At 41.7% G+C, this 19,926-nt stretch overlaps 1 protein-coding gene across 7 annotated transcripts in view; it reads right to left on the bottom strand.

Moving 5' to 3' along the window:
• Positions 1 to 33: 33 nt before the first annotated feature.
• DST (dystonin) overlaps positions 34 to 19,926 on the bottom strand; it is a 387,754-nt gene continuing 367,861 nt past the window's right edge. For 4 of the 7 annotated variants that reach the window (XM_010848528.1, XM_010848529.1, XM_010848530.1 and 1 more), the window contains 11 exons: positions 17,823 to 17,996; positions 17,357 to 17,512; positions 14,600 to 14,797; positions 14,141 to 14,269; positions 11,370 to 11,540; positions 10,390 to 10,545; positions 9,997 to 10,203; positions 6,977 to 7,096; positions 4,717 to 4,886; positions 3,065 to 3,224; positions 36 to 641 (listed from right to left, as the gene is read on the bottom strand). In XM_010848528.1, the coding sequence (XP_010846830.1) occupies positions 204 to 641; positions 3,065 to 3,224; positions 4,717 to 4,886; positions 6,977 to 7,096; positions 9,997 to 10,203; positions 10,390 to 10,545; positions 11,370 to 11,540; positions 14,141 to 14,269; positions 14,600 to 14,797; positions 17,357 to 17,512; positions 17,823 to 17,996 (2,079 nt within the window). In that variant the 3' untranslated portion in view covers positions 36 to 203. Of the gene's footprint in view, positions 642 to 3,064; positions 3,225 to 4,716; positions 4,887 to 6,976; positions 7,097 to 9,996; positions 10,204 to 10,389; positions 10,546 to 11,369; positions 11,541 to 14,140; positions 14,270 to 14,599; positions 14,798 to 17,356; positions 17,513 to 17,822; positions 17,997 to 19,926 lie in introns of all 7 variants that reach the window. The other 3 variants (XM_010848533.1, XM_010848532.1, XM_010848531.1) reach the window with 2 other exon arrangements.

The following is a 19,926-nucleotide window of genomic DNA, read 5'->3' as shown; positions in this document are numbered from 1 at the left end:
CCTAAGGGTGCACGTGTGCCCGAAAGAGATTCGAAAATATGCTTGTTAGTAGCATCTTCCTCTCCATGGAAAAAAAAAAAAACAAGTCTTACATTTAAACTGATTCATTATATCCATGATTCCCAGGAAAAAGAGAAAGACACATGGTGCTGCATTTTACAAATGTAGGAAAATCTGTTGGAAATGCCTGTAGGAAGAACAGTTCACCATTTTAACCATCTGATTTGCAGGGAATGGCAGCCCATCTTAATGTTTTTGCTGAAAAAAGGCTCCACCAGCACTTTTATGGGAAGATTAGAAAACCTCACTCTGTGAGTCACTGAAATTCTTCGGAGAGGAGATGGTATGTGGGAGAAGGTATGGAAGGATGCTCTAAGAACTTCCTCCCTTGAGTATCCCAGCTGAGACAAGGGGGGCACCGCTGGCAGTTGAGCACAGGACTTTACCTGGCGCAGGGCAGCCTCAAGGCGGCTCTGCTTGGAGATGGACAGGGCGCACACAGTCTCCCAGCGTGTACTCAGCTCCTGCACCTGGACCCTGACCCAGGAGGAGTCATCCTGGTTGCCCTCTATGAGCTCCCGGGCCGAGCGCTTCAGCGCCTGCACACTGCTGGTCCTCTTCCCCAGCTCCTTCTGGAAGACCTGGGAGCAAATTTGTTAAAACGAACTTTTAATTGCCAAGCCCAAACAGTAACACATACTATATGAAACAGGCACGTGCACCTAACATCATGCATGGCTCTCCAACACCTACGGTTTAACGACTCGGGTTTTCTGCAGAATTTCAGAAAATAAGACAAGTCACACCACTCCTGTCAAGTCCGGGCTTACATCAATTTGATCAACCTTGTAATGCCTTCCTGAGTGAATGTTCCTTCTTAAATAATATGTTGGGTTTAAATACTGGTGGGCACCCTCTTTATTTCAATCCCATGCATCAATGCATCAAATTCAGGCCTTCCCTGGCAGTCCAGTGGCTAAGACTTTGGGCTTCCACTGCAGGGGCAAGGGTTTGATCCCTGGTTGGGGAACTAAGATCCCAACGTGTGCCACATGGTGAGGCCAAATAAACAACCTCCAGAAAACAAAATGCGTCAGACTGTCTCTGTGATTCTTTGTGAGGGTGTTCCAGCTGCTCTGGACTCCGTCACCCTGTGCTGGCCACCAGACTGCTCTCCACCAGCAAACGCGCCTCAGAGACTGACTCGAGGAGAAGGGCAGGGAGCCCAGCGGGGCTGGCACGCAGCCTTTTTCCTTCTAACAATCCTCTGTCGCATCTTTCATAGCACCCTGGGCACTAACTCGTGAGGACAGGTTTTAGAAGCTCAACCCCTCATCTGTCACCTTGAAGAAAAAGCTTTTTATTCTTCTTTCTCGCCAGTTCTGGTGCTGATTTGCCAGGGGTTAAAATGACTTCTTTGGCCACAAAATGAACCCATTTCTGACCCTAAGAGTCTGTCTGCAACCAGATCTTTCAAATAACCATCTTCCTTTATAAACTAAAATCAACTTATTTTTCTAAAAAGTCATTACAAACGAACACTACCAAGCACATTTTATCCTTTTGACTCTATCCATGAGTTTCTAGTCTGATACTTGGATCATTCACAAAAGCGAGCCTGTTGAAAATAATCCAAAAACAGCGTGATGAGTTCTTTGCTGACTTCACACTGACAGTGTTAAATGAGGCGTACCCATAGATAAACACACACACACACACACACACACAGATCCAAGGTACAGGCTCTAATGCTTCCATTTGTGATACGAGTAGCCCAGCGGTTCTGAGTAGACCTTCCAATGCACTCTGCATACGTTAACTTCTTATTGGGCCTTTCAATTGTATTACTAATGCTGAATGATTAATTCATTCTTGTTGACCTTTGGAATATAAAAAACCTGGCAAGTGCCTAGGGGAGTAAATATTTAGACAGTGAGCTTATAAAAACGGCATTTATGTACAAAGTAACATTACATTATTCATTACTCACTGAATGAGTGCCAGGGGATGGGAAAGACTGCATTAATCACCCACAAAACATTTGTCTCAGTATAGGCAAAGCAACATAATTTAAAGCTTTTAACATGTTTGTAGACCTGATTGATGCTCTTCATCTATTCTCTTAATTCCTGTTCATGCTCAAACCTAACAAATTCCCTTCTATGAATATAATGTGATTATGGAATGAGAAAAAGGCAAACAAATATGCAAAACACCAGTTATTTTAAAACTAACAGATAAGATCAAAACAGCATAACCAGGAAGGTGTAAAGAGAACATTTAAAATTAACTAAAGTTTCTGAACTGCAAAATTATAGAGAATTATATATGAATTCAAGTGGAGTGTTGTAACTGTGCATGCGCCTAACAACCCTACAAGAGTACCAGGCCTCATGTTGTTTTCAAGATTCTTTAAGTTTTAACAGTATTTGATCCTAATTGAAGACCTCACACTCAGTATCAGTGGGAGTCTCAAATATCACCTCTGACTTCTACAACAGTTTAACATACATATCAGGAGATAGCAAGGAAACCATTTTTCTTAAAGTAGTAATCAAATCCCTGATGGCTCACGCGGTTATCTCATGAACTGCTACAGGCCCAGGGGCAATAACACAGTTTCTGGAAACAGAGACGCCGATCTGTGATGCAGCTCATGTCACAAACATGGCATTTCAGCAACGACCTAGTTCCAGGTCACCGCATGCGTGATTTTAAATTGCATCACACAATTACTTAAATGCATTAACTAAAGATAATAAAACATTCTTATAAAGCTCTTTAAAGTGGCAGACAATGAAATCACTTCCCAAATTCTAGCAAGGTATCAGATGTGGAAATGTAAAACCAAAGTATTTCACTGATACTAAAGCAATTTTCCTGCATGGCTTTTAAAGCGGACTTCCTGATTCTGCTCAGAGGCCTACGTATTTCAATATTAAAGACTATGACGCAGCATGACACACAGTCTCTAGATCTTAAAAGGCTCAATGAAGTAATTACAGTTCCCTCTATATTCAGAATAATCAGACGAGATAAAATAACATGTCCCGGATAATCATACCTTGTGATTATCGATCAGATTCATCACCAGATCGATGTCTCCATGGACAGGCTGGTCCTCGGCCAGCTGGGGCTCGACCCTGTAGAGCCAGTCAATGAGGGCCTGCAGTGCGTCCGTGAATTGCCCAGAGAATAAGAGGGCTTCCTCCAATTTGTTTTGTCTGGCGGGAAAAATGGAAAACAATCAATCTGGGCAACAAAAAAGCCACCCTCTAAGAACGGAACATCTAAAATCCATCTGCGAAGGCTGGGCAGACCTCAAGAGAAAAAGGAGCATACTAGGATTGACTGCGGTTTCTCTGCTTTCCTAAAAAAATAACAAAATTTCTTTTTTATCCCTTAAATACATGGCATCTATTCCAGGAAATGTCCCTCATCATCACCTCTGGAAATCATGGACCCTTTGCTTTCGTCATGAAAATATGCCTTTTCCATGAAAAAATGTACATTTTCAGGAGTCACACAGTACGTTTGAGTCTGTAGAGGTACAGTTCCATGGATTTAAACACGTCTGTATTCATGTAACGTCTGTATTCATGTAACGTCATCGCAATCAGGACACAGTCTATCACCCCAAAGCCCCTCAGCTGGCTCTGTGGTCACCGTGCCCCACCGCTAACGCCTGCCACTCAGGCGTCTGTTCATCGCTGGGCCTTTCTGTCTCTGCAAGAATGCCTTACAAAATGCTGTGAAATCATTTAGAGGACATTGCAAAAAGCTGTAACCTTCTGAGACTGGAGACGATTTTAAAGATTTTTTTTAAAAGTAACCATAAAAACATGATGAAGCTCCTAGAGTGAAATATATAATATGCTGTTTAATTTGGACACTGACAAAAGCAATTAGACTAACTCTGGATGAGAAACTTGAAAGCATTCATAAGCAGCATGAACCTGCCTGCCAATGCAGGAGACACAAGAGGCGCAGAAGTGATCCCTGGCTCGGGAAGATCCCCGAGAGAGACACAAGAGGTGCAGAAGTGATCCCTGGCTCGGGAAGATCCCCGAGAGGAGGAAACGGCAGCCCGCAGCAGCACCGGTGCCTGGAGAATCCATGGACAGAGGAGCCTGCTGGGCTGCAGTCCACAGAGTCGCACAGAGTCGGACACAACTAAGCGACCGAGCACACGTGCGTGCACAAACTCTGCAACCGCTATTTTACTTTCTCAGGTGCTTAAAAACTATTCGAAGTTTTGGGTTTTTCCTGGTTGATACGTGAGGAAGAGGAGGCAGGAGACAGGAAGGGGCGGTGGGGCCAGGCTGGGAGGACGCTGCTGAGTGCAGTGAGGAGCCCGTGTCCTGGTCTGCACTCGAGAGCTGGTCCCTAAGGCTATGGGCAGGGAGGCCCCAAGAACCCACTCTGCTCTAAGCACACAGGTCTGCTGGGATGTGGGGATGGGTGTGAGGAGGACAATGGCAGACCTGGGGGCCAGTCCCATGGCAGGGGCGGTGGGAGGTGCAGAGGGGGAGGTCATTTTGAATGGACTGAGCCCTTAGAGACAAACAGTAATGGACAGCAACGCCTCCAGGGTGAGCAGGTGCTCTCCAGGCACAGGAGGCATGTACTCAGGGGCCCCACCCCTCCCTGCAAGGCACCAGGCCTGGAGTCCGCCGGGTCCAGCACGGCGAGCGGCCGCCGTCGGGAGCGTCTCACCTCTCCACCGACTTCCCGCAGATGGTGTCCCACTTGTCCCGGAGCTCACTCAGCATGTCGTCCAGCTTCAGGTTGTCGTCAGCCAGGGTGGTCTTCTCCTTCAGGGAACGCCCGGTCCTACTGGTGGTGTCGTACACAGAATGCTTGGCTCCGAGGGATTTCTGAAACTCCTACGTGTTCAACAAGAAAACAGTGCGCATGTCTACTCGGGACCAATCCACAAATGGGTAAGAGACAGTGAAAAACCCCGGACAAATAAGCGGAGACACGGGCCATCGTTGAGTCAGGCGCTGCAGCGTGCACAACACGGGAACACGCCAGGGGAGAGCAGAGTCTTTACACTTTCAAACGGAAGGATTCACTTTTCACAGAATCCAAGTGTCTTTCAGAGCACCTACCATTACCACAAGAACAGGTTCCAAGCAAAACCAATCCTGAATCTCATGTAGATATAAACTGCAAACAATATAAACAGTGATGATAAAATGGAATTGCTAATAAACTATTGAGAGACCCAAGACAGTTTGGAGAGGAAAAGGTAGCTAGTACTCAGAGCAATTATGACTTAAAGTCCAGAATGACTTTATTTTTGGCAGTAAGTTTCCCAGGTGGCACCAGTGGTACAGAACCTGCCTGCCAGTGCGGGCAGCGTAAGAGACCCAGCTTCTATCCCCGAGTCAGGAAGAGCCCCTGGAGAAGGAAATGGCAACCCATCCCTGTATTCAGGCCTGGAGAATCCCATGGACAAAGGGGCCTCCTGGCAGACTACAGTCCATGGGGTCGCACAGAGTCAGACACGACTGAAGCAGCTTGGCACACACTCATGTACTCATTCCACTATCTATTTTTGTAGTTTGTTTTCTGTTATTATTATTTTTTCCTGTTATTCATAATAGAATGCTAGATTTAGAATCATGGTATTGACATGTGTGTTTATCTCCTCACACATCAGATACATAACAAATGTTATAGCTGAATACAGGACAGAGTCAACGTTTTTAAACATATCCAAATGATAAAGAGAAAAGACTTCTCTTAAAACTGGCTTAATGTACCTTGTATCCTTATCTCAGAGAAGGGTGACCATGACAGGTCATACTAGGAAAAAGAGAATCTAATAGGGTTCTGCACACATTTGTATGCCCAGGACTTCCTATGTTAAATATGTAACATGCTTTCATCAGACTTCATAATTCCACGTCTATGCTTACGTTCATATCAGGCGGTCGGTCTACTCTGAGAAGGGCATGGAGGGTGCTGGTCCCTGTTTCTGGGCTGCCAGTGCTGGAGGGGCAGCTCTTGGGAAGATGCAGAGGGGCCAGCAGGACAAGCCACTCGCAACCCCTCATCCAGCCAAAGAAAGGGCCCCCATGATCCCAGCATCCCGACCCCTGCAGTCAGTAACACCCATGAATGGAGCCACCAGCCTGGATAAACACGATGGCTAGAACTTCATGATGACGATAAAACTTACATCAACCAATTTCTTACAGCCTTTTAAAAATTATCATGTTCCAAGCAATGATTTACATGTAAAACCTAAAATTACAAACCCGTTGAAGGAACATGCTCCTTCAACACACATCCTCACCCTGAGGGCTGATGATCACATTACAAACAGAGTAATATATAGGAAGACCCAAATTAAAAAGTGCTGGGGAGAATGCGGAAGTGGTCTTTGAATGGCATGTGATTGGATATATACATTAGAAAATACAAAAAACGTTGTTTCCATATCTTCTTGTCTGCACAGGGAAGCCGGTGACCATGTCCCTTTGAGGAAAAGGGTGAAATTTCACACACATACACAATAATACCAACTTAGGATGAGGCAACCAATTTTCCCCACTGCACTGTTTAGAGCAATCTACATGGCAAAACATTCTTTTCAGTACGCAATTATCTTCTGCATGGCTATGAAGGAAATGACAAGACAAGGCAGTTGTGATAAACTGAGGTACCAATGTTCAACCTCTGGAAATCCTTCATGTATTATTTTAGATAGTTAAAGATCCAGTTTTAATCTTGTGTGTTTTCCTTTAACAGCTAATCCTGGAATCATAATGGAATGATTCTTGGAGAGTAAAGATACTACTGCTCTTTGATCAACAAGAAGGGCAAACGGTTTTAAATTTAGTATGAGTCCACATTGGACAGCCTTTCTTCTCTTGTGATGAATAAACACGCAATCAGATAAGAATTTCAAAGTGACCTTGAGACGTACAATGACACAATGTGCTTCCTTTAGCTGCCCACCCACCTTATGCTGTGCCAGTTGTGTTTTGATTTTGTCTGGGTCGTTGGCAATTTCCAGTTCAGAATCCAGAGACTTTTCTGACTCTTCCAGCCACTCCATAAGCTTACTCCAAGCGTCATGGAACTGTAAAAGAAATTCACATCTTTGTCCAGTCGGGCACACTCACTAGATTTGAAATCGAATACATTTTTAAACAGAAACTAATAGTAACAGAAATGTAAGAAATTATTTATTCAAAGTTTTCCTTGAAGAAGAAGGAGAAAGAATATTTTCATCAGCAGATTGCAAAACATCTTGTTAATGCTTCTGTGGTCACGCCCCACGGTCACTTTGTTACAACTCATTCAAACACAGTCAGCCTTAACAGAAACAGAAGTAGGGCTTGGGGAGGCAGGGAGATCAAGCAGAACACCCCCAACCCCTTCTTTTGCTTAATAACTAACTAAATATAGACCAGCATGCTTTATGTTATCCCATAGGTCTCTCCTATTGCTTTCATTTTTTTTTTTTTCATTTGGCTTTCTGAATGCTGTTCTGATTGGAATCTAAAATATGACACAAATGAACATTCTACAAAACAAAACAGATTCACAGACAGAGAACAGACTTGTGGCTGCTGAGGGGGAGGGCGAGGAAGGGAAGAATTGGCGAGACTGGGATTAGCAGATGCAAACTGTTACATATGGGATGGACAAACAATAAGGTTCTGCTGTACAGCACAGGGAACTCTGTTCAATATCCTGTGATAATCCATAATGAAAAAGAATATATATTTGCGTAACTGAGTCACTCTGCTGCACAGCAGAAATTAACCACAACATTGTAAATCAACTATACTTCAATAAAATAATAAAAAACAATAATGTAGGCTTCTGCTGTTGTCTCCTGACAGATCTGGGTTTACTTCTCAGGTGTTTAATTCCTATGATAAGAGAGGGGTACAAAAAGGATAAAGTTTGTACATTCATTTTTAACAAAAAGGGGCCATTACATTCCTATTTAATGCAAGGACAGTTCAGTGTCTTTCTTGTTGCTCTCTGAACCCTCCCATCAAAGCCTGAGCCTCCCATGTTGGCTTTATATATAAGAGTGCCCACCGTACCTGAGTTCTAGCAAAACAGAATTCTGTCTGTCTTCAACCTTGAACTATTCTGGTGCTATATACACTGAGTTGGCCAAAAAGTTCGTTTGGGTTTTTCCATACGATGGTATGGAAAAGCTTGAATGGACTTTTTGGCTGATCCAATATTTGATTTCAGCTGGTACTGGTTCTGGATACCGAACTGGGAAACTGGTTACAAATTATTTCTTCTAAGGAACTCAAGGGAACAGAAACATAGCAAAAACTTGAGCAATCAAAATATAGTCTGCTTTCCATCAAAGAACATGAACAGTGAAATAACAAAAAGACTTCTGACAACAAGCTCAGTGACAGCACAAAATGGCAAGGCAGCAAAGGTCCAGGGGAGACCATCTCGTTAGAGACCTCTCCCCAGGCCCCTCCCCAGGGGTAATCAACTCAGCAATGAAAACAGAGAGGCCAGAACAGCCACACAGATTGCCCAAGTCAGAGAACTGCAGCCAAGATCTGAGCCAAATGTGAGATACCAGAGTAAATATATAAACAGCTGACGATGGTGCCGGGCCATCTGCAGACAGCACAGCCTGTAACAACCGAGCAGTAAGTACGAGGACATAAATGTACACGTTCTGAGACTGGTTCTGCTCTCAAAACTGTTCTGAAGTCACTCAAATAGAAGAAACAACATCCCTCTGCACGGAGAACAGTACCCTTACATGTTTAACTGAACAAATTGAGAAAATAAGATGGACTCAACAGAGAAAGGTGGAAGACAATGGCCGATCGGCAACTGATATCCAAGAGGCTTTGGTGATCAGACGTTCCTAACTCAGAGTGCGTCCAGTACAGCCGATGGAGCTGCACAGGCGGGAGGAGACATGGCAGGTCTGGCCTGAGTGCTGTCCTACAAAAACATCCAGGCTGATTCCATTCCAGAGACGCACTTATAACATGGAACACACCACACTTCCCACTCAAAAGGAGACACGCGGCCTGTAATCCTATCACAATTCAATTTGTCATTTCGCAAGCCTTTAAACATGTTATGCTGACTGCTTGAAATGCTCCAACACTGGACTCCCAGGTCATCTACTGCATCACCCAACTGAACCTCGCTCCCCAAATAACCAAGCCCAACACCAATGCCAGACAAATGCAAATGAATGGGTTAGAAAGAGTCACGATAAAGATGTTATTCCAAGAAGTTCCTAGTAAAAAATCAAAGCTATATGCCAAGTCAGGGGGGTGCATCTTCCTTCTTCCCTGGAGTACAGAAATGTATCACTGTACTTTTCAGCGTTCAGTCTAGAACAGAATATTAACGACAGATAAAGGAAGGAAGAAAAGCTCCTTGTGAGATTCTTTAGATTAAAAAACCAGCCCCCCCAAGATTCAAACAGTTCATTTCAAAGTCGGATGGAGTGGTATCCAACCAGAGAAGAAAGGAAGGCTTGCCAACAAGTGCACAGACTGGGAGAGGAGAAGAGGACCCTGGTAGTAGCTCAGACCCAGAGCACACCTTCAGAAAGCTGCGTGGGGGCCCGTGGGGAGAGAGCCTGGTTTTAGAGCTACACAGCCATAGCAGTGTAATAGACTGCCTCACTCTGAGTGGATGCTGGAAGGACAAAGAAAACAAACAGAACGAACAACAGAACTATGGAGGCTCTTTGTGAGCCCTGATGATAAGGGTCCATCAGTGAGATCAAGCTAAGATCAGTCCCTCCAAGGCTGATCCCCAGGGCTTGGGGCTGCTGCCAGCTCAGAAAGTGAAGTCATCCTCCAGACTCAGGCCACGCTCCTTGTAGGAAATAAACACCTTGGCCCCAGGCCATGACAGCTACACAAGGCACAGCCTGCCATAAAAGGACTTTAATAACATAGCATCCATTTAATAACCTAACCGAGTCACTGCCGAGTTCAGAGGATCTTTACAGAGGTTTACCTGCTTGGCCCTCTTCCTTGCTTCATCCAAAGATCTTCCTCTCTCCACTAAGCGCTGCACCACTTTCTCCCAGCGACTCTGTACGCTGATAAGCAGATTCTTAATGAGAACGACATCTTGCTTCTGACTGAAATATTTCAGGTGGGTTCCAGTTTTGTCCAGCTCTATGATCTGCTCTCGGTGAGAATTGACTTCATTGGCAAAGACCTTTCCAAAAAAGAAAAAAGCATGGTAAGGAAAAATGGATCTTGAAATGCTTCTGGGATGATGAGCTGGTCTCAAAGGACAAAAGACAGTAGTCAAACCACCAAATGTATGCTTTTCCCATTAAAACAGCCTGGTGTCTAAAAACGTCTGAGAGTTAAGTGCTCTACATCAGGGCTGCAGCTTTACCTTGTGTTCATCGATTTGAAACAAGACAGTGTCCAAGATCAGGCTGGGCCGGGAAGCCACGTTGAGGGTCTGCTCCGCCTGGGTGAGCCAGTTGATGAAGTCCTGGAGGGAGTTGTGGAACTCCATGGCCAAGGTGAGAGCCTCTTCCAGTTTAACCTGTAAAGATGGATTATTGAGCATTCTGTGGTATTCAAGGTGCTTTCCCCCAGTGTAACCACTCTCTGACAGATCTCCTTTCCATCCACGCTGTATTTCTGCATAGTCTGTGTATTTCTGCATCTCTCCCAGACAGTTTTTGAATACTGGCTAACCCCCTTCAAGTAGAGTGAGAAGCATCTCACTGCAGGTAAAAAAGAATTTATATACACTAAAATTATCGCTTGGGAACAATCTGCAACAGAACATAATTACAAAGCAGAATGTAGAAAAAGAAAATTTGACATGCATACAACTCATTTTGGGGGTCAAAATACTATGAAATATATATACATTATGCTCTGTTGGTGAAGGCACATGATCTAGTATTCCAAGCCTATCATTTTTATATGATTAATATTTTTAATTCCCTCTCAAAGATTTCTGTTGCATAAGTGCTTATTTTTATATATACAATTCATTTCATTTTCTTGGTCTCCCTCCCCCTACCCCAAGCCTACATATGGCCTGCCTTTTGCTTAAAAAGTGTGATTAAAATTATTTAACCACTCAGAATTCAAGTGGTTCACAGGCTTAAACTATATCTAGTAACACTTGATCTATGATATACCTTTCTCTATCTGTGTCTGAATAGGCTCCTTCAACTCTGCTCTCCTATGTTAAGACAGAATACTATTTTCAGAACCCATTAATGTCCAAACGCATACAAAGAAAATTTAAACACAAGTCATTAAAAGTTCCACTGACGTTTTACTCAGAGATAAGGTCAGACTCATGCAACGAAACTGAGACATTCATTCTATAGTATTCATCAAGGCACATACTTTCCTTTCATTGAGCTTCGTTTCCACCGATTCCCACTTTTCTTTCAAGTTATTTATGTCTTGGTCAATATTTGTCTCTGCTGATTTGGGGCATCTTGCAAGCATCTGCTGGCCTTTCTGCATCAGATTCTTATATGTTTCTTCTTTAACATCAAAGGCAGCACAGATTTCCTAAATGGAGATATTCCCCCAAATTACATCACTTTTAAGACAACAAACTCTGAGTTCTTTTTCCACATTATCAATCCATCCAGCTCACAAATAACCCTGACACTCGAACTTTCTGCTATATTCAAAGAACACCTAACCGTACAGTCATACTGTTTCTACCAAGAAATCCTAGAAATGGGGCTATTGTCATCAATCTATCTCACATATGTCAATATTTTAAACTACTGCTACTACAAAAGGTTACAGCGTACAGTAACCAATCAGCTCTGTGACCCTGGGTGCATAACGTAACCTCAGAGAGCCTCAACTTCCTCTCTGTAAAATGGGTTCTCTAAGTCTCTCCCTGGGACATGAGACAGCAACTATGGTATTTTTTGTGTAACATAGTTCTATGCTCAGAAGACTTACAGTGGATAGAAGGAAAGACCCAGTATAGTAAGACAAAAGTTGATGATTCAGACTTTGAAATCACAGAAGCCAGGCTTGTGGCCCTATGAATATAATATTCTTCTCTTGTATAACATTTTAAAAGTTTTCAACTAGAATGCAGTGTGTATCTTCTACAAAGAATATAAAAAATACTCCTTAAACGGATTCAGGATGGAAGATCAATGAAACAATAGTTGTATTCATGTAATAAATAAGACCAGTTCTATTCCATTGATTTGATTTAATATAAGTCAAACCATAGCTCTCACTGAAAAATTATATACTAACACTTTCAATTTTATAATTTTAAAAATTGAGATACAGTCCATAAAAATCACCTTTTTAAAGTCTAGAAGTCAGTGTTTTAGTATATTCATAAGGATGTGCGACAATCACTACTAATTTTAGAACTTTATTGCCTCAACACTTTGTAATTTCTAAAACCTTAAGAAGTTCCTTTCTAAACATATTTATAGTATCATCTAAACATATTTACAAAAATCCCCCTCTAAACATATTTACAATATCATCTAATCAGAGCAAAGCTTCTAAATATTGCTAAATCTCAGGAAATAGTAATAACACAAGTTTTCTAGGTTTCTTCACGTATAAGAGAACGAACTCAAAAGAACATGACTAAAACAGAATTATGAAAATCAGTAACTCTTTAGAATTCCTTAAATCATGGAATTTTATAATCTAGCAAATTATATCAGCAAATTCATTTTAAATATCCTACCCAAACCAGACATGATGATATGTGATATTTTTCTAAAATAAAATATTCTAAAGATAAGTCCTTTGCTTTCCAACTTTTCCTTTACATTCTTCTAAATTAACATTTAAAAAATAGCTGTTATTAGACAAACATCTCAAGCATGTTTGCTCAAGAATTCATTAAACTTATACTTGTTGGACTGTGACAGCTATGCAGGTACTTCTTGGGAAGTAAGGAGATAACTGGAAGATGGCCAGATTTATGGAAAAGACAAGCACTCCCAAGTTAGTCAACTACTTTTTCAGTGAACAAATGAGTCTCCTGTGGCACCCAAAACCCAACATATAACAACAAAACCACATACACAATAATTTTCTAAAACAAGGAAAATAGACTCTAGAAAATTCTCTACTGGACGAACAGGATTCATTTTAACTGCTCACAGCCGCTGTGTAACAAATGTTACCTCTGCTGTATTTCTTCACAGCACCTACAGGATGGCACTTCCTCTCCAAATCATCAAATGCAAAATTATCCCCAATAAGTGCAGCTTTATTAGTAGGATTTTACAGTAACACGAGAATTACTAGAGAGGACAGATTTTCACAAACAATGGACCATTCCTTTTGCCAAACCCTTAAGTACTTCTGCTTTAATTTCTTAAGATGCTAACTGTAAGCATTAGAATATTAAAAAAGATTTATGATGCAAATTCATAAATATAAAAATTAAGAGGGTTAGTTTCCAACACCTGCAACACACTGCTTTCTCTTACAACTTTTGGAGTAGAATTACGATGGGAAATGAATAGGCAAGGATCAGAGACAGTCAAATGTTTCCATACTGCCATGATAGAAAGTCAGAATCTCAAGTTCATTATTTTTCTTCCTTATCCTTAAGAGAGGACAGGGCTACAGTCTGAGTGGGAAAGCCCGCAGGCAGGAGGCACTGCTCGGGGACAGACAGTGAAAAACAAGCGTCCTCTTGTCCAAACCTGGTGGCTGTGAGGTTGAAGGCACTGCCCCACCAACGTTCAAAGGAGCAAATAAGTCACTCTGTCTTCACAGGACAAGAACACATCTTCTAGCCTTCTGTGAAACTCAGTGAGCATCTCATGTTCACAGCAATACTTTTTCAGTTCATTCTGATTCCTTTTGGGATTTTTCTTTTCACTCAAGGCACCAGAGTTTAAAATTTACCCTATTACTATCCATAAAAGTTTATCATTTTATGGGGGAAGATTTGCTTCTAAAAAAATGCCTAAACTTCTAAAACCTGTTTTTCATATATTGACACACTACACTTTAAAACAGAGATTCTCAACCACTTACATTTCTGCTACAAAACTGGACAGCCTTTAAACCTTCACCTACGGTTTATTTACCACCAGGGCCTATACAAAATGGTCAATTTCTTAACCTGAGGCCAGAGCTGGAGGAAACAACAGAGTTACCAAGTGGGCATTGAGCTGCTCCCTGGCTGTTTCTGGTAAACCTCCCAGAGGCTTGGATGCTAACAGATGCCGCTCGGTGTCGGTCAACCACTGCTGCAGATCCTCAATTTCACCGTGGAACCCTTTGGCCTGGAGTGAGAGACAGGTTCAAGACAGGTCCCAAATATGGTCACTTTGAAGCCACAAACAAAGCTTAAGCAGCCTGCTAAGCCTCGCCAAGCACTCTGAACAACGGCAGGGGCCCCTGGACCACCTGCCCTTCTTCGTCAGGAGATCAGACCACCAGGCTAAGAGCTACAAAGCTGCCTTCTCTTCAGCTCTGCGCCTTTATCCCACTTATTTTTACTCCTCTCCCCAAGGTATAAAAACGAAACAGGGGTCTGAAATCCAGTCAGAGAAGGCCATGCCATCTTGATCTTGAAGACTACGGAAGGTTTCAAGATTTATCCCCTTATTCACCTGGCGCAAGGCAGCATCCAGCTGCTGCTTCCTTTGTTCTGTTTTTTCCAAAACATTTTGCCAGCGTTGATTCAAAACCTCCAGCTTGTTCTGAAGGCTGCTCGCTTCTTCTCCTGCACTTGATTCAATTAGGTCATTTCCTGCTTTATTCACGGCTTCCACAGTGGACTGATGAGCTAACACATCATTCTGGAGCACCTGAAAACATTCCAATAACACTATGTTTGCTAGTTTGTAATATACTATTATCGCTTCTAACGCAATTGTTTTATTTCCTGGTTAGGAAACCTTTTGAAATTAAAACATCATATACACAGAATTTTAATATTGTGAACTTTTTAAAATGGTGGACTTCTTTCCCCTTAGCTTTGCAGCTTTGATGAGTATTATCTTCAATCTACCAACATCCCCTGAAATGATTGTGCTGAGAACACTGCTTGTGCTTCCCATCAGAACAGCTTTGCAACTGATGACATTATCTAGAGATTATAGTTAAAAGACTCAAAAATATTCATTTGATTCAAGCTCATTTTAATTGAACTTAATTTCCATGTCTTGGGTAAACAACTTCAAACATATATTAATATACTGATATATATTTGAACATAAAATGAATACATTCCCATGTCTTACAATTAGTACTCTTAAAAAGTAAACAAATGATGATCATAGAATATTCTTTTATCATCTCAGGTTTTAAGGGTGCCAGAATTAACTCTTAAGTTGACAGGAACCCCAGGAGGCTCTACTATTAAAGGGAAAGAGATTTCACCATCCACTGGGAATGCATGAGCCCAGCACTCCATTTAGTTGTTCTCTTACTAGAAAATACACACGTAAAATGCCCACAGCAGACCCCAGTGCATAATACCTTCCTATTCTATTATCCGGTGGGAATATAAGGACAGATTAATAACACTTAGATGCATTAACATGGACAAGAGTGGTAAGTGCAGAAAGCAACTGCAAGGCTAAAAGAATTTTAAAGAACAAATAACAGCTCAGGAATAGTTTCCTTTCATGAAGACTGTGCTATGTTTTTGGAAACCAGAAGAAATCTTCCTCTATTTTTAGCAAAAGTCTGTGACAATCCTTTTCTACACTCAGATGTGTGTTGCAAAGAAGAAGAGCACTGCGTGTTATCCTGGGTGGGATGTCCCACCCTGGGAACCCCAGATCAGGAGGATTTCAGCCAAGGGCACGAACCACCTGTGATCACTGTTCTCTGACTCCATTCACTCGGGTTCTGGGGCATCTGGCGAGGGAGGGTTTTTCAAAAGCTATCAAGTCAGCTGAGTAAGGAGTGATCTTTATAAGCAGCAGGTATTTTGATACGGTAACAGTAGGAGCCACTTTCAAAAGCTAAGAGCTCAATATTTTCATAATAAAAGCAAATGATAATTCTATAAAAGTCATTCTTATAAATGTTCGGAGTCCCGCTATATAAGCCACGGCCTAGGAACCAGAGCACAAGGCAGGACAGAGATGAGAATATCCCCTCCCTTTCTCCAGGGAAAAACAGAAGAAAAATTTACATTAGGGAACAATTACTGCAAGGAAACACATAAAGGAAGAGGAATTAAGCAAGAATAATCAAAGACTGTACATTATGACCTTAAAGCCCTAGAAACTTATTATTTTAAAATGGTGTTAATATGTAAAATAATTAAATGTTTCAATATGATAATCAAGGAAAACTTACTAAGATCAGGATAAGATACCACATAATGTGAATGTTAAAAGTTCTATGCTGCTGCTACTGCTAAGTCGCTTCAGTCATGTCCGACTCTGTGCGACCCCACAGACGGCAGCCCACCAGGCTCCGCCGTCCCTGGGATTCTCCAGGCAAGAACACTGGAGTGGGTTGCCATTTCCTTCTCCAATGCATGAAAGTGAAAAGTGAAAGTGAAGTCGCTCAGTTGTGTCCGACTCTTAGCGACCCCATGGACTGCAGCCTACCAGGCTCCTCTGTCCATGGGATTTTCCAGGCAAGAGTACTGGAGTGAGAGCCTGCTTAATGTCGGGATCAACTCTACGGGCCATAACTTTTATTCATTAAACCTCATGACTTGACTAAGATGGATGGAATTTTCCACCAAGAATTATTAACCAGTGTCACAAAGATGACAAAAATATGAAACTCTTTTGCATATATCTCAAGGCAAACATTTTCCATTTATAAGCTTTCAATCAAGCACAGGAAATGTAAAAACTCTTCTCAACATAACAAACACTTTTAAAAGGCTAACTCTGAAAGAAAAAGACTACGAGATACAAAAAGCCAGTGAAAAGTAGAGAAAGAAACACAAGGATAAGCTCCAACATGATTAGAGAGATAGACAGAAATAGGCGACAAGCCTCAAAGCACAATGGAGACACGTGAAGGGAAGGGTGACCGGAGGGAACACACAATAGCCTGTAAGAAAACTGACTCGTCAGGCTGTCTCAACTACTTGTAAAACGATGTCATCCAAGGACAGGGGTAATCAGAAATTTAAACCCTCCAGTGTTGGTCTCGCAGACCTCCTAAAATTTAGTCAGAAATTCCCCATTCTTGCTATTTTGGAGAATAACTACCTTGACCAATGAGAAAAACATTTGACTATCATCTTTTAAGGAATGTGCTTATGTTGCAGATGTCAAATAGAAACTTGGGTCAAAACCATAAAATGCCTAAAAAAGAAACAGACCAGAAACATCTGGTGACCCTAGAAACGCAGAGAGAAGAAAACAGACAATGCAGTAACAGCCACATACATGATGCTTGGCGAGTTCAATTTCGATGGCCTTGGGGTCTCCTCCAACAGGCTTCTGTTCGCCGAGCAAGCCCTCGGTGTGCGTGAGCCAGGCCAGCAGCTCGTCCAGGGCGTGCTGGAACTGCCCCAGCGCTAACAGGGCGCCCTCCAGCTTGTGCTGCAGACAGAGGGGTGGAAGATGATCAACCCACGTGTCCAACAGGACAGACGGCCCACGTTTATAAAACACAAGTGAACAAACGATTGCTCCATGCTGCAGAGGTCTACAGACAAAGCCAATGAACCCAATCACACATCCTCCTACATTTTAAGTTTGAAAAAAAATTCTTTTAATGGCATGAAAAGCACGAAAAATTCTAAGGAAACAAGTGAATGTAAGGGTTTTCAAAGTTTGTATCCAGGAACACCTTATTTTACTTTTTAATAGTTATTTTACATTAATATACGACCTTGAAATTGGTATTTACCTGTCTGTTGATGATTCTCTCATCCAGACTGTCCCATATCAACTTCAGCTCCATCAGTGGGTCCTGAACAGTGTGTTTGTCACTTTCTTCTGTTACTTTCTTCAGCAGAAGCTCTGCCTGATGGTTCAGTCTCTCCATTTCTATCTGCTGTTGATATGCCTCTGACTTAAATTGCTGTTTTTTAAAAAAAGAGACATATAAGGAAAATTTGTCACACATCACTAACTTTTTAAACCAAAATTCTATGGGTCAGATCTTTATTCTAATTCATACTTCATATTGGGGAGGGCCGAAGAGGAATAAAAATCTAATACAGGGTTTACTGATTAAAAAAAAAAAGGCATAGATAAAAGGAAATTTTCTCACACCTGAAACTAACGCAACATTGTAAATCAACTGTATTACAATATAAAATAAAAATTAATTTTAAAAATTAACCTTTTTCATTATTCAACATAATCTGATGAAAACAATGTTTTTATAGTTTGGTTATTTCACTTCTGTCTCCACAATAAAGAGCAAACAAATTTCAATGATGAACTTCTTTCAGTGTCTGATTACACATATTTAATAAATGTTTTGAAGCTACAGGAAAGAATAAAACAAAATATATATTTGCATATATGAAACCCAGGGGAAAAAATCTCTAACAAACTTAATTTCCTGCTCAAAGCACACATGCATCTTGCATTCACTCAACATCGTATGTTTTCTGCAGCCATGCTGTTCTGTTTTTTAATTATTATTCTTCTTTTTCTCTTTGGCCGCGCTACGTAGCTTGTGGGATCTGTTTCCCGACCAGGGATCAGGGATCAAGCCCAGGCCCTGGCCGAGAGAGTGCTAAGTCCTAACCACTGGACTGCCAGGGAATTCCCTCCCATGCTGTGCTTATTAATATTTATTTATCCTATGGATCAACCAGTGATGACTCAGAATAACATTCCTCTCTCCTGGTGCTTAATGACATGTATGTAATCATCCTAGCTTTGCCAACTAATACAAGTTAGCCAGGGGTTACTTGTAATAGGAAACTGTCCTTTCATAAAGTATTGAGTTCAATCTCTAATAGTAAATAATTAAAGAGTAAATGATTAATGAGCTAAGCAGTCGCTTCTTTTCAAGCAAATTAAAATAATAATTAAAAGCAAAAGCACAGTGAACATTTGCTAGAGTCAAGGTGTTCTCAATAAACTTCTAAAGAAATTCACTTTATCCTCAACTAAGCTGGGGACACAGAAGTGAGAGCAGTTAGATAACACCATTTGGCTGGTAAGTGGATTAAAGGGGGTGCAATTTCAGATACCTGATTCCAAGGCAACCACTCCACCTAGTCTGCTATATGCAAACCACTGAGACATAGGTAAAATGCACAAACCCTGCACATCTGTAATTGTATATAAAGGATATCATGTGTTTACTACAGGGGCAGACAGTGAAAAAAAAATCACAATCTAATAATGATGGTAAGAGTAAAGTTCTCAAAAAGAAACAATTTTTTTTCTAACCAAAATATTCTATATCACACTCAGAGAGGAAAATGATACATTTCTAAAGCCAGATAGTAACTTTATGTGAAAATGTAGTAGCACTGAGGGAAAGGGGCACGATGCCTCTGCAGAGGAAGACTTAAACCTCGGGAGGAAATACTGCCCCTACTTTGATAAAGGAGCATCAGTGGAGGAAATGGCCCAGCCATTTTCACAGCTGGAGATCAAGAGCCACAAAGGAAAAAAGATTACAAAGGAAAGCAGATGGGAAACAACAAATATCTACAGAACAAACATTTGGGGAAACACTGTGATCCCATCTACCCACAGGATCCTCCTTCGGCCTATTAGACTAACTGAATTATTCTGAACAAGGAAGAAAACAGAAGCGTTGCTGTATATGCATGCGTGTGTGTGTGTGTGTGTGTGTGTGTGTGTGTGCGTGTGTGTGCATGCACACGCTCCCTCAGTTGTGTCAAACTCTTTGTGAACCCATGGACAGAAGTGTTGCTGTATGTGTGTGTGTGTGTGTGTGTGTGTACGCACACGCTCCCTCAGTTGTGTCAAACTCTTTGTGAACCCAGGGACTGGAGCCCGCCCGCCAGGCCCCTCTGTCC

The sequence above is a fragment of the Bison bison genome, unplaced genomic scaffold (assembly GCF_000754665.1).
Source record: "Bison bison bison isolate TAMUID 2011002044 unplaced genomic scaffold, Bison_UMD1.0 scf7180017864270, whole genome shotgun sequence".
Taxonomy (NCBI): domain Eukaryota; kingdom Metazoa; phylum Chordata; class Mammalia; order Artiodactyla; family Bovidae; genus Bison; species Bison bison.
The sequence above is the reverse complement of the archived record's forward strand: the minus strand, read 5'-3'. Positions and strand labels throughout refer to the sequence as shown.